The 15,870-nt window shown below is 37.2% G+C and overlaps 1 protein-coding gene across 1 annotated transcript in view; it reads left to right on the top strand.

Annotated features, from left to right (window-relative positions):
- abca12 (ATP-binding cassette, sub-family A (ABC1), member 12) overlaps positions 1-15,870 on the top strand; it is a 191,088-nt gene that overhangs the window by 141,914 nt on the left and 33,304 nt on the right. Inside the window, exons 55-59 of the mRNA XM_030125194.1 lie at positions 951-1,038; positions 1,166-1,293; positions 2,272-2,359; positions 2,712-2,820; positions 8,977-9,031. Coding sequence (XP_029981054.1) covers positions 951-1,038; positions 1,166-1,293; positions 2,272-2,359; positions 2,712-2,820; positions 8,977-9,031 — 468 coding nt within the window. The remainder of the gene's footprint in view (positions 1-950; positions 1,039-1,165; positions 1,294-2,271; positions 2,360-2,711; positions 2,821-8,976; positions 9,032-15,870) is intronic.

The following is a 15,870-nucleotide window of genomic DNA, read 5'->3' as shown; positions in this document are numbered from 1 at the left end:
TCAAAAGAAGTTCTTATATCTCACTGAAAAGTTACTCTTAAGGTGATTGTGTCTTATTTTAAGTGTGATGAGATATTTTAACTAGAAATGAGAAAAATACACTTGGTAAGATTTTGATTTTTGCAGTGTAAGCAGATGCAGTGGGTGCTAATTAGCTAAGATGCTAATATTTGTTTACCAAACTTCCTTATTTTCTTATTTAATCCTAAATAATCTGAAAAATACAATTGGTAAGATTTTGATTTTTGCAGGGTAAGAAGATGCAGTGGGTGCTAATTAGCTAAAATGCTAACATTTGCTTACCAAACTTCCTTATTTTCTTATTTAATCCTAAATAATCTGAAAAATACACTTGGTAAGATTTAGATTTTTGCAGTCTAAGCAGATGCAGTGGGTGCTAATTAGCTAAAATGCTAACATTTGCCTACCAAACTTCCTTATTTTCTTATTTAATCCTAAATAATCTGAAAAATGCACTTGGTAAGATTTAGCTTTTTGCAGTGTAGTGAATTTGAATGCATTCAACCAGAGTTTGTTTCAATTTGCAGCCTAGCAGGTGCATAAATGTGTGCATGCAAAACATGTGTTTAGTAAAATACCGTTTTGGTCTGCAGAAAGCATCCCTGAAAGCATTTGGCAGAAGGAAAAGTATGGAGGAGTTGAACAACAACCCACACAAGCACAGATTTCACACAATACCATATTACTGCACATATTAAGCAGCTCTGAAACCCTCTTTGAAATGACATTAGATAAAAAGCAAGGCCCTGACTTTACAAAACAACACTTTTATCTCTGCCACTACACAAGTTGTTAGTACTCGTGCAGGCTAACTTAGTCGGAGGATATGATCTGGAGTGTGTGTAGTAATAGTCTTTTACAATTATTATGCACCGCAGACCACCATCATTTCACTGAGCGATCATTTCATTTCATTGTTTCTTTTTAAGGGTCTGCTCAAGGACTGTGAAGGACTGGGAATCCAGAGGAAACAGCTCTAAAATGTCGGGTACCTGTAAATGTCTTCCTGACAAACAGGTGAGATTGTGTCGCAGAGACTATATGTTTATAATTGTGTGCAGAGGAAAGTACATGTATGTTTATATGTTTCCTGTGCATATCTCTTTTGTCATGTTGTAAGTTAAGTTTCTTCCATCTACTGCAGGTTTGTGATGCAGGAAACTATCAGCCGCCCCATAAGAAGATCCCCTCATCTCAGACTGTTTATAACCTGAGCGGCATCAATCTGGAGAACTACCTGGTGGTCACAGGCAACGATTTCATCAGGAACAGGTGAATAAAGCCTGTATTTACATCAGCGGCAAAGTACTTGACTGCTTTTTTGCTATATTTTGAGTCATGTTACAGACTGGTAAAATAAATGAAGTGTTTTTCATGCAGAAGTAAGCTGCATGTAGCATATTAACCCTTTCATGTATACTGGTCACTACAGTGGACAGCTATTCTACATCTGTTCTCTTGTATATTCATGGATTTTGTTGTTCTTTTTGTTGTTTTTTTCTTTTTTTTTTTGTTTTTTTTTTACGCATATCTGTATTAAAGTTTTAAGACACTACATATCTTTTCTGACATGAATTGGTAACATTATGTAGATCTCCCCTGAGCATAAATCCCCAGAATCACAAGCCCTCCCCACAGTTTTCACACAATTTATCAGTAAATACATGTTTCTGTGCGTCAGAAATTAAACGTGTGGTGTCCAGCTGAGTAGACATTCTTGCAACTTCATGAAAAATAGGTTCATAAGAAATTTTTTTTATCATTATTTTTTTTATGTATTTTTATTTGTATTTATTTTTCAGAGGAAAATTTTCAATCCCATTGTGTTTTTTCATGCCTAAAGAGGAATAAAAACACTCAGGAAAAATTTTTGATTAAGGTTCTCATAATTCGTGCATGAAAGGGTTAATATCACATTTTGTATTTTACTTTTCATAATGTTGCATCATGTGTAGTAGTTCTAAAATAATTTTAATACAGCCTTTTTATTTTTAAGTTTTCCTACTTAAGAACCAGTAAGAAGCTATGATTCTGTGCATTTAGACACACTTTTATTTCCTTGTGTTTGTCAAAAGATAATCCTCAATTTAATCACTTTCATCACCTTTCTGGTTCATAGTCTAATTGAAATTCCTTCCATCTATCGAAACAATTCCTCTAACACAAAAAAAATAGCAAACACATTATGTCACTAAGTTTTCCTCTGAAGCATTTTGTTTTGATCGATACTCAATAATCCTATTTTTTCAGGTACGGTGGCTTTGCTTTTGGCAAGCCACTCCCCTTGGACTTACAAATAGATCTCAAAGCTGTGCCCAAAAACCGAACACTATCGAAGGTAACTTCTGCTTTCTGCCTCTCTGCTGTCTGTCTCGTTATCACTTCTCTGCACTGTTATGTGATGGAAATGTAAAACCTGACATCCTAGTTAACATTCTTTCAGTGCATGTTAGACCTTGAAGATGGAGCTGTATTGTTCTACCATGAGTGTCATCATAAGTATGCTTCACTGCAGCAATCGTGCCCCTGTTTTAGAGTTGAAATATCCTTAGATGACTGCGTCTTTGGCACTCTGGCTTCAAAACTTTTGTAATACGTCACAGAGATGACAACTTGCAATCCCTGACATGTGCCACTGTGTGTGATGTTTTAATATATATGTGTTTGTTTGTATGGTTGCATGGGCGTAGGTCTGGTTCAACCCTGAGGGCCACCATACCATGCCAGCATACTTAAACAGCCTCAACAATATCATCCTACGTGCCAATCTTCCAGCTGACAAGGATCCAAGAGAATATGGTAAGCTGTAGCCGCCAATGGAAAAAAAAAAAAAAAAAAAACTATAAACAAAATGTAAAGCTTGGGTGACAAGGAAAAGACATTTCCATTTTCTCTGAAGGAGTATAAAGACACCAAAGGTTTTTTTTGATGTAATTATGTTATTGTAGTGGTCATGACAGAATTTGAAGTCTCCTAAAGGTGTTAAACATAAGGCTTGTGGGCCAAAACTGGCTCACCAAAGGGTCCAATTTTGTGGTGACCCAGAGGTGTAACAGCCCAAAAAATTATCCATATAAGAAAAAAAGAAAACAGCCCAAAAAATTATCCACTATAAGAAAAAAAAGAGAACAGCCCAAAAAATTATCCACTACAAGATAAAAAAGAACAGCCCAAAAAATTATCCAGTATAAGATAAAAAAAGATCAGCCCAAAAAATGATCCACTAGCCCAAAAAATTATCCACTATAAGAAAAAAAAGAGAACAGCCCAAAAAAATTATCCACTATAAGATAAAAAAGAACAGCCCAAAAAATAATCCACTAGCCCACAAAAATTATCCACTACTAGAAAAAGAAAGAGAAAAGCCCAAAAAATTATCCATACAAGAAAAAAAGAGAACAGCCCAAAAAATTATCCACTATAAGAAAAAAAAACATCATCCACCTTTTCAATTAAGGGGGGCGCTGTTTACCCGAAAGGTCTCTTGCTTTAAAATTTTGGCCACCACAAAAATATAAGCATAGGCTGAAAATTTTTAAGGCCTTCAGCTAATGTGGCTAATGCTAAAGAAGTAACCCATGGGAAGTGGTGGTCGATGTGCTAAAAATAAAGTGATTTTTAAAATATTTACATTATTATAGTTTGCAAAGCGGTTAAATGATTAATTAAGGTTCCCATGTCTGCTTAAGGTTAGGACTGGTTGTTAAATGGTTAGGGTTAGGGTATAGTTGGGGTAGTTTTCATTGGTAAATGGCCCTTATGTGCACTGTGTGATGGTTCGTTGCTAAGCTAATGCTAACGCAAAAAAATTGACTGCAACTTTGTAAACTACCAGTGCTTTGTTTTAATTAAACAGTCAGATTTCCCTGGTCCACACCAGTTCTGCGTCAGCTGGTAGCTGCTTTTTTGGGCTGTTCCCTTTTTTTTTTTTTCTGTTAGTGGATCATTTTTTGGACTGTTGCACCTCTGGGCCATTGTACAATTTGGCCCAAAGGATAAATTTGTGAAATGCAGAAATCATACTGAAGATATTAACAATCAGTGGTGTTAAAATCATTTTCCACATTCAGAATAATATGATCTAAAGTGGATCAGACCAGTAAAATACCATCACATTCAATTCACATCCACATTTTTCTCATTGTTTTAGTGTTAAAAAAAAAAAAAAAAGCGAAATTACATGAAAAGGTTTACATTTATAAACAAATATGAAAAACCTGAAATGTCTCAAGACAAATAAGTGTAATTTTACCAATATTCTGTCTGTTATTAAATATGTTGTGTGTTTGCACATACATCTCTCTAAGTTGTAATGTACATGTTTAAATGATAAACTAAGATATAATATTGTTAAAATTGCAAATGTAAGTACTTGTACTCAGTTTGGAAAAAGTGGTATCAGTGTATCCCTAATGTAAACATTTTTATACTGTAATTTTTTTCTCCTTTCACTGCTATTATTTGACTGGTTTGGTCCACTTCAGATGATACTGGGCTGAATGTGGCCCCTGACCTAAAATGAGTGTGACACCCCTGTTCTAAAGAAATATTCTCTATGAGTTTGTCTTTGATTCATGCACACAAATAGCAGTGTGTGGTTATTAGATTAAAGATCTGCCGTAAAATAAAAGATTTTGAGGGGGGTACTCATATGGGTACTTGGCATTGGCAAGTACTCAGATGTAAATACTTGTACTTGTACTCAGTTTGGAAAAAAGTGGTATCGGTGCATCCCTAATCTAAAAATTTTACTGTAATTTTTTCTCTTTTCACTACTATTATTTAACTGGTTTGGTCCATGTCAGATGTTATTGGGCTGAATGTGGCCCCTGACCTAAAATGAGTGTGACACCCCTGTTCTAAAGAAATACTCTCTATGAGTTTGTCTTTGATTCATGCAGACAAAAAGCAGTGTGTGATTATTAGATAAAAGATCTGCTGTAAAATAAAAGATTTTGAGGGGGGTACGATGGGGGGGGGGGGGGTACTCATATGGGTACTTGGTATCGGCAAGTACTCAAATGTAAATACTTATACTCGTACTCTGTTTGGAAAAATGTAGTATTGGTGCATCCCTAATGTAAAAATTTTACTGTAATTTTTTCTCTTTTCACTACTATTATTTGACTGGTTTGGTCCACGTCAGATGTTATTGGGCTGAATGTGGCCCCTGACCTAAAATGAGTGTGACACCCCTGTTCTAAAGAAATATTCTCTATGAGTTTGTCTTTGATTCATGCAGACAAATAGCAGTGTGTGGTTATTAGATTAAAGATCTGCTGTAAAATAAAAGATTTTGAGGGGGGTACGATGGGGGGGGTACTCATATGGGTACTTGGTATCGGCAAGTACTCAAATGTAAATACTTGTACTTGTACTCAGTTTGGAAAAAAGTGGTATCAGTGCATCCCTAATGTAAACATTTTCATACTGTTATTTTTTTAGTTTGACTATTATTATTTAACTGGTTTGGTCCACGTCAGATGTTATTGGGCTGAATGTGGCCCCTGACCTAAAATGAGTGTGACACCCCTGTTCTAAAGAAATATTCTCTATGAGTTTGTCTTTGATTCATGCAGACAAATAGCAGTGTGTGATTATTAGATAAAAGATCTGCTGTAAAATAAAAGATTTTGAAGGAGGGTACGATGGGGATTGCGTGAGAATATCAGGTGGAACGTCTCTGTAAACTAAATCTAAAGAAAGCTGTAAATAGGGTGTTTACTCATGGTTCATTTCACTGGATTAAAGCCAGGGGGTGCTGTGTGTCCTTTAGAGTCACATCACTATGCATGAGGAATACTGATGAGTGTTACTCTCAGGGGAGATGTGCTAAAGAGAACGAGGCTGGCCCACGTTTTCAGTACTCTTTCGGCTCTGTGTATCACCCTGACCATCTGCCTTCGGGCGGATCTACACAAACACACACACGCACATACACACAAGCTCGCATAAGGAAATGCTCGCTAAAACATACAGCTTATGCAGACAAGTACAGGCACGCACAGATTCACACAAATTTCTCCCCTTAGATGATAAAAGTGCTAGAGGGTAGAGGGCAGTCATTTAAATGTTAGCTCCAAATTCACGGTGGTGACTGGAGGTGTCAGGGGTTGAGGTCCGGAGAGATTACGTTTTTGTGGTGATGGTTTATCTCTCAAATGTTGTCCCCTAACCCTCGCTTTGTGATGTATAGTATCCACTCAGGGTTAGGACTATTTACAAGTCCCCGTTGGACTGTTGGGCTTTCATTCCCACTCTTCCCACACTGTTTTTTTATGCCTTCACCTCCCACTGCTACAACCGTGTCATCACTACTGTCCATTTCAGCAGAGATGGCTCCCACCTGCAACACTGTTTTTTTTTTTTAATTGAAAACCTGTCTGTCCCATCCCACGGGGGAGGATATACAGTTACTCTAGTGTTTAATTAGTCACCTTCAAAAGTTGTGAACTGAGAACAAAGTAAAGAAACAGAAATAGATAATAAATTAAATTTGTAATTGAGGGAAAATACAGTATGGGATAAAGCAGAGTTTTTCAACCTTGGGGTCTGGACTCCTCGTGGGGTCGCCTGGAATTCAAATGGGGTCGATAGAAATTTCTAGTTAGTGATAAAAATAAAAACCAAACCTTACTAATAAAAAATATATGATGAGTTGATCAATCACAATACATAAAAGAGATGACAAACTCTGAAACTGAAATCTTTCAAATGTTCATTGTGGTCGGTTTAACCCTGTAAAGCCTGAACCATTAAATCACTGACAGAAAATTCCAGTTCTTTGAAACTAGAGCCTTTATTGGTCCTTCTGAACAACCAAAAAAAGTTTCCAAATATCAGTTTCTATGTATGAGATTCAATTTTGTATCATATTTGATACATTGGGTCTCAATGCTCAAATATTGTTATTTTTGAACAAACAAAAACATAGTATAATACAAACATGTCGAACAAATTGATCATTCCTTTTCAAAATTGTTAAAGTTCTGCCTCCTTCCTCATTAATGACAATCTTGTAGTGTCACAGGAAAGGCCTCTGGTGAACGAATTCCTCCCCCCTGGTGGATTATCTGTATATTACATGTATCTAATTGGATACATCAGGTTTTTCAAGAAAAAAAATATCGCACTGATCATGTAGAGGGCTTCAAAACTCATGTATCAAATATGATGTGTTTGGCGTTATGGGGTTAAGATGCTGCAGCCCTTTCATAATTCATAGTTTGAGTTCTTGTTTGTTCAGTATTAATTGTCAGCCTTGTAAATCCAAGCTGGACTGACTGTACATATCCTGACCAAGGAAAATAAAATTCTCACTTTGTGCAGTAATCTACAACTGGCTTTTCTGCCTCCGTCCATAATAATATACATTATATAGACTAAATGTCATCTAAAATTAACGTTTATTTGCAACATAGTATAGCAAACTATTACATGATCAAAAAACATTTTATTTTAGCAAAAAAATGTCTCCATTTTGAATGTCTGGGGTCACCAGAAATTTGTGATGTTAAAATGGGGTCACTGGCCAAAAAAGGTTGAAAACCACTGCGATAAAGGTAGGCGTAATAAGCTTTGGATTCTGTTTTTCAGTCATGTTTTGTCTTTAGTTCATGAACACCACTGTGCATGAGTGTAAATGATGACTACATTTACCGTCTACTGAACTGGACAGAACAGAGAAAGGATAAACAAATGAAATAAACTAGAAAAGCATTCGGAGAGCGCAAACCTCCGCCAAGGCAGATCAGTCCCCTCCCATCACCACCAAAATGTAATCTTTTGTTCCTTGTGCCAGTATCAACATTTCCTGAAAATTTCATCAAAATCCATCCATAACTTTTTGAGTTATCTTGCTAACAGTCACACAGACCTTGATGAAAACATAACCTCTGCCGTTCCTTGGCGGAGGTAACAAAATATGAAGTATGACAATGTGGAAACACCTCATAAAAGCCTTATTTTATATCAAGTAAATACACACGAGATCCTGTTAAGTAGATGAAGGGGCGTAATTAGCTAAGATGCTAACATTCACTACCAAACTTCCTTATTTTGTTATTTAATCCTTGTAACTTCACTTATCAGCATCATCATCTTCCTCTAAGTTGGATCATCACATGGGAACTCGGTGGAGTATTTCCTTCATCCGGCCGAGAATCTCCGTTTTCACGTTTCCCCCTATTGACATGCAAACGCGAAAATGAACATTTGCCGAAATCTCCACAGTTTTAGAAATCTTCATTTTCGGTGCGCGTGCCCATCGTTGTCATGCAAACAATAGGCACAAACGCAGAGAAAAGTCTCCGTTTTCAACAATCCCTGGCTACGTGTAAACGGCCTCTCAGACTACACCTTTTCGGTCAATACTTTTGCTCTGCTTCGTTTAGCCCTTGAGATCATTTTTTATTCATAGACTGAAATAAGTCAATCAAAATCAATCCAACAGCTTCGGGTTAAGACAGTAAGAGCTTAAAGTTCTAAAAAAAAAACCTATTTATAAACCATTTTTCTGCAAGAATATTCTCATTACAAAAGATACAACAGCCACATCTTGAGCTGTCAGACATCAGAGCTTAGTAACGTTGTGTTAATGAGTACAAATTTAGATTGGTATGACCCATCAGCTCTACCAGAAAGGCGTTAAGAGTGCAGGCTGTTTTAGAGCTGCTGAGCTTTGGGTGATCCCACACTCTGTGCAGAAACATGCAGGGGAGGAGCAGTTCTTGTCTCAGCATCTCGAGGACTCTGTATGTGGAGGCAAAATGATAAAAGAAAATTCAATTTCCTTTGTGTGCACTGGCAAATGAAATCATCTTGTGCTATATTTTTCAATTGACTGTGTCCCAGGCTAAAAGAGCATCATTGCTCATTTGGTTTCCGTGCTGAAAAATAGCCTGTTTTCCTGTTGTTTTTCTTTTCCTAACAAAATACTGTTTCTTTCTATTACAGCCATTTCAGTTTCCAGTCACCCCTACTTTGGCCGTCGAGATGATGAAGATTCAATGTAAGGACTCTACTTTCGAACTAACATATTTAACAATATCGAGGATTATAATGAATTATCTTTTTTTTTTTAGCATTCTAATTAGGACAAAAAATTGAAAAAGCTAACGATTATAAGCATCCTTATTTTCAATTCAAAGCATCAAAATCAGGGTGGACTCAGGGCTGGGAGCTACATGACAGAAGTATTTACCCATATTTGATTTTCTAAATGGATTTCTCTGAGCTTGCACTATTGATTAGACTCCCAATATAATGTGTGTTTACCCTGAAGGTGGCTCAGAGGTGGATTGATTCCACCCCACTTCCCAAAATGAGTTCATTTAAAACACTCCCCATGTAGCTTTAGATGCCCAGATTCAGCAATGAGTGTTGGTGCTGCATGCATGTATGTATGCAAATATGCAGAGGATCAAATTAACTTAATTAGTATGAGAGTGGATTGAGCGGAGGCTGGAGCTTCACAGGGATCTTCCCTCTTTGGTAGAGTTGGTGATATTCACAGATTTACCTCAGTGCAGCAGCATAAACGCTGTTGATCTGATGATGATTAAAACATGTGTACTTTGATTTAACCCCTAAAGGCCCAGTGCTACATTTCTAGCTGTTCCCAAATGAATTTTTCTCTCTATTTAACCTTTCCTAAGTGATTTATCACCATTTATTATAATATTACACTCTATATTTAGCATTTTTCGCTGTAAGTGTTGTATTTCCATATATTTAATTTAGATGTTCATGAGTAAATTCACCATTTATTATAATATTACACTCTATATTTAGCATATTTCGCTATAAATGTAGTATTTCCATATATTTAATTTAGATGTTCATGAGTAAATTCAAAGGTTATTATATCAAAAACAAAGAAACCTGAAGAAAAATGACTCTTTCAGCAAATATATCCTTAACTGAGCATAAGGCAAGGCAAGGCAAGTTTATTTGTATAGCCCATTTCAGCAACAAGGCAATTCAAGGTGCTTCACACACAACGACAAGGGATAAAGAAACACATTTAAAACATTATAAAAGAAACATATAAAAGGTGATTAAAAACAGCAAGTAAGAAAACAACACATAAAATCCAAAATATAAAAACACACACATATTAAAGTAAGAGTGTGTCCATCCACTGTCATTGATCAAACTCAATGGGTTTTACTGGTGAATCAGTGTTGTTGAAGATGACAGTGTTTCCACGGTAACCACGGAGCCTCTGAACATCCAAATGGGTCATATCTGATAGACGTAGACATACTTTATTTGTCATTAAGATTTGCATCAAAATGAAATTACGATGCATTTGGTCAGTGCACAACAGGAACAATGACGGTCTTTATACAGAAGGATAACTAAACATATTAAAAACCATGAAAAGATGACAAACTGTATTTTTCACCAATTATTCACATGTATGGATAGGATTAATGGATCAACAGGTATTAGACGTTTTAGATCAGTATATGTTTTTGGTTGCCAGGGTTTATTTGGGTCTTTATGGGCTCAGGATGAATATGTGATACATTGTTTATAATGTCTTTATATGAGTAAAATCTCATTTTACTGATAGAACGTTCAGCAGTTATGAATTTGTGTGCAGAGGCGGTGGAAGCGACTAAACAGAGATGTAACGGGTTGAACATGGCAAAACTGTGATATTTTAAGCGGGTTAATCATGTGCTTCGCATTCATTCAGGAAACTTGAAACAGTCTTCGTTTTATTCTCGGAAAATCATCCAACCACGTAAGGGCAGGAAAATAAAAACAGATCTGATTGGCTACAGGGTGCAACTTAGTATATCCTGAAGCGATTCTTAAAGCCTCCAATAACTAGAAGTTTTAGGAACCACACACCCACTCATTTTACCAGAAAATGAACATATTCACACAGAATTTAATGAACTGCAGTTAAAAACAAATTCAGTGTTGACAACAAGTCAGAGGGTAATGTAAACATACTTTTATTTTTTTTTAATTTCACAGATCTTTGCTAATGTTAATATATTTAATATTATGTTAAAATACCAAGTCATTTCAAGTGAAGGTGGTGCCCTTGTGCACCCTGTTGACCACACACAGGCCAACTGTTCTGAGAGGTCAATAAGAAACAGCATAAATGAGATGCTTAGTTTTTTTTTTTTGGTGCTCATGAAGCAAATATAGTATGTGATTTGCTTTCTGCTTTAGGAGAGCAAAATAAATGAATACATCTGCACCAGATTGAACTGTACAGCATCATATTCTGTTGGATATGCATTGAATACTGATGTTTGAAATAGCCATTTTGCTGATAGCTGTTGTAGATACTTATGTTTTTTTGTTAATTCTGTGTTTGGCGTCCTCTTTTAGTACAAAGAATTCATTCTATTAAAAAAAAAAAAATCACACTAATTACACCGTCTGAGATAAATCTAGTCTTTATTACAGTTGTGCTCATAAGTTTACATACCCTAGCAGAATTTGTGATTCTTTGGCCATTTCTCAGAGAATATGAAGGATAATGCAAAAATGTTTCTTTCACTGGTGGCTAGTGGTTGGGTGAAGCCATTTATTATCAAACAAATGTGTTTGCTCTTTTTAAATCATACTGACAACAGAAACTATCCAAATGAAAGTGTCCATACCCTAGTTCTAGGGATGCAAATTATCAATGAATCCATTAATCATTAGTTGGTTGAGGTTATCGATCGATTAACGATTAATTGATAAGCAGCAATTTTCCTGAGAACCTGAATTTCTCTTTTGATAGGGTCTATAAGAATAAAAGCTAAATATTGTTTATATACGTCATGAAAAAAGCATGTCGCATTCTTTAATGACTGATTTATTGTACCATTAGGGATACAGTACAGGCAATGACATTTATGCAGGAGAACTAAATACATTCTGCAGAGAAATTCAATAAAATAAATGGATCTGAAGAGGGGCAGTTTAAAAGAAATGGGGATTTCTGATATACCTGTGGTCTGGATCAGGAGCCTGGATGATGTTTTCAACTTCTGTCTCACTGACCAGATAGTGCAGATGGCCATGGGCTAGACCAACCTCCAGGGAAAGCACTCCATCCAGGACCAGTCCGATACTGGTCTGATACTGGTCTGATACTTGTCCAATACCGGTGTGATACCGACCCTGCATTTGTGTATGTATTTAGGCGGGGTGCACCACTCCCACAAACAGACGGGTTTGTCTGTTTTCACTCCACCGTGTCCCTAAAGCAATTCTAACTCATCAACACCATGATCTGGTTCGATGACCGGCTATCCCAGCCATGGCGTCGCAGCGCGGAAAAAGCGGCAGCCTTCGGACAAGTGTGGACAAGTGGCCAGGGTGACTCCCTCGTTATTCAGCCTCAGCGATGAAGCCTAGTTTGGGCAGTGGTGCCCCCTACAGGGTGGGGAAGCAAAATTTACAATATTTTGAGGCAGGGATTGAAAGACAGTGTATGACCAATTAGTTTATTGAAAGTCATGAGAATTTAAATCTTCAAATCATATTTTACTGCATTTCTAACGCTCTTGTTGTCTACCTCAAGTTCAATTGCCATTTTTCTCATGGATTTGGTTGGATCCTTTAGGATTTTGGATTTGAGAGCTTTAATAAAAGCTTTGGTACATTTTTTGTTGCTTCCTCCACTTCCAGACTTTATCGTAATAGTTTTGCTCATAGTCATTCTCTTCTTTCCATTATAAACAGTCTTTATGGACACTCCAACTATTTTTGAAATCTCCTTTGGTGTGACGAGTGCATTCAGCAAATCACACACTCTTTGACGTTTGCTTTCCTGATCACTCATATGGGCAAAAGTTTCTGAAAAGGTATGGATAATAGTGTTAGGTATGATTATGACATCAATATATGTTTGGTTTCAAAACAATTGACAAAGTGCCTGCTGAGAAAAAACAACTAAATGTTCATTGTAAATTTTGCTTCCCCACCCTGTACTGTCGACACCACAAATCCTGCCATGGAAAAGGGCAATCAACCGACAACTAATAATTTAATTGAGCAAATTCTTATCAACAATGAATTGATAGCTGATTAGTTGACAGCGACTACGGCTCAGTTCGTAGAGTAGGTCGTCCAGTGATCGAAGGGTTGGCGGTTTGGATCCTGACTCCGACTGTGCACATGTTGAAGTGTGCTTGGACAAGACACTCATCCCTACTTTTTTTTAGGATGGGTGAATGTGAGGCTTTGTAAAGCGCTTTGGGCCCCATGAAAGTGTAGAAAATGTGCTATGTAAGTTAACATCCCTACCTAGTTCTTAATCCTCTGTATTGGCCCCTTTAACATCAATGACAGCTTGAAGTCTTTTGTGGTAGTTGTGGATGAGGCACTTTATTTTCTCAGATGGTAAAGCTACCCATTCTTCTTGGCAAAACACCTTCAGTTCCTTTAACCTCCTGAGACCCAGGAAATGTCAGCAAAGTACAAGCTTTTTTGTTTTTTGTTAAATAAGTGCCTATATTGGAAACATCATGATGCAGCAGTTCTTTCAGATGTAGTTTTTAAAAAATTTATGGAATGTCCTTTGTGGTGGACAGTTTTCTTTTCTTTTTTTTTGTTTAAAGTTGTGAAACTCTTGTCCACAAATGTGGACAGAAAACCCATAGCTAGGTCTTAGGAGGTTAAGATTGTGGGTTTTCTTGCATGAACTGCCTGTTTGAGACCTCCCCAATGATCTTGAGGTCACGAGACTGAGATGGACACTCCTTCACTGTCACATTTTTCTGCTGTAGCTAATGACAAGTCGACTTGACCTTGTGTTTTGGGTCATTGTCATGTTGGAACATCCAAGACCATCCCATGCGCATTCTGTCAGGGTATGTAAACTTATGAGGTGGGGCACCGATAAGGGGGGCTAAACATGACAAATTCATGGGGCCCAGTATTTGTGGGGGGCCCATAGAGCAGTGGAGGGGGCCCAGTGGGTATAGAAGTTGTGAAAAATTTTTGTGTAAGAGCCGCTGAAAGCATGTTAAGTTTCATTTTCAAGGTATTATATGTGACGTTGCATATGGACCGCAACCCCACGCACATAACCCTTCAAATCCGACAGATTGAGAAGATAGTCCGTTTCTGTAGGGTCCACAAAGATAATGCTTTCATTGGGCCCATAATTGGTAGCCCCAGCTTATGAGCACAACTGTAAAACACTGCAGACCAACATCAGCCACTGTCATCGGTGAAATGACTTCTGATTTCCCGTATCACATGTGTATTACATTGGCCTCACTCATGTAGCTGTCTGAAGGCTGAAGCCAAAGTGTATGTGAAACCCTTATCCTCCAGGTGTTACTCTGCTATTATATAGAGCCTGCAAGTACATAATAACCCCTTTTTCTCTAGTGACATCCTGCTTCCTCACTTGATGTATTGATTTGTCTCAGCCGTGTTAAAGATATAGCCATCTTATTACTCCAAATGTCTCATTCTCACAATACGGTAGCTTTGCCGTTGGGAGAAATTCTAAGGCTATCTTGGCCATACTGATAACAAGCCTGTTCAGTCGCTGCTGCTGATTCTCCTTTGTAGTTAGTCCTGCCCTAAAACGGCCACCACATGTCCCTCCCTCTTTCCCATTCATCCGCTCTGCCAGCTTCATCCTCATCCCCTTTTTTCGGCGTCATGCAGATTATTCTGTTGGTTGGTGATTTAGTGATCAGGCCAAAAGAGGGATGTTGACACGTAGCATGCAGGATAGACGACAGAGCAGCAGTATTCTTGAACATGAACATGTAGCTGTGTTGAGGTAAAGGAAGTTTGGATGAAATCTTTATTTTTTAACCTGTTACGGTCTCCAAAAAACAAGAAAGGAAAGCGGCTCAAAGGGGAAAGGAGACCCCAACATAAGGAAAGGACACCAAAAAAAATATAATGATTTTAAGGATTTTATTAATCCAAGTTAAACAAAAGAAATTCAATGAATCAACAACAAGGTTATTCAAGAAAGTAATAAACTCAGGAAACAATACATACCAAAGGGAACTCAATGAACCAAAAGAGCGTGGAGGTGCCGGCAAAAATAAATAAAATGGAGGGGGAAGGCAGGCCACCCCCTATAGGGATGTAGAAGCTGCTCCCCCTCCCTAACAAAAAAGAACTCAACTAAATCTAAAGCGAAAACTTTGACCACGGGCCACCCCCAGGCTAAACTAAAAGAAATTAACTTAAATGTTAACCAAAAACAAAAAGCTTCAAGCTTAAAGCTCAGCTGGGTCTGGAGTGGTGGTTTGCTGTGTCTGGGTCTGAGGAGGCTTGGATCTGACTGGCTTTTTATGGCAGGCTGAACAATCAGGGTGCTGGTTCATCAGACGATCATCAGGTGTGTGAACTGATTGGAAAAGCCAGACAGAGTTAAACAGCACATGTCATGGCCTCACGCAGCGAACCCATAAACACTAGGGGTGTAAGAAAATATTGGTTCTGCAATATATCGCGATATTTCATTTAGCAATACTGTATCGATATTAAAAAGTACTGTATCGATATTTTTAGGTATTCAAATGCAGATATTGTGGAGGTTCATTTTTGCTTTTTTTTTGTTTTTCTTTATTTATTTACTCTTTTATTAAATGCTGTTAGTTCCTTTGTTGGGATTGCACAAAAATAATGTTATGATGTTAATTATGAATTCATAAAATATGAACATTTGAGCAGGATCTTAAACTGTAACGTCTGTAAAACATAATTTCAGTTTTAACACAGGAACATTTTGTGATATAGCATTAGATCCTGTTCTGATCAAATAAAAATGTGTTTAGCATTTGTACATATTTCTGGTGTAATTTAATTCTTCAAGGAAATACTCATTTAAAAACAAACAAACAAAACCAA

The sequence above is a fragment of the Sphaeramia orbicularis genome, chromosome 21 (genome assembly GCF_902148855.1).
Source record: "Sphaeramia orbicularis chromosome 21, fSphaOr1.1, whole genome shotgun sequence".
Taxonomy (NCBI): Eukaryota; Metazoa; Chordata; class Actinopteri; order Kurtiformes; family Apogonidae; genus Sphaeramia; species Sphaeramia orbicularis.
This window is presented reverse-complemented; position numbering and strand designations above follow the sequence as displayed.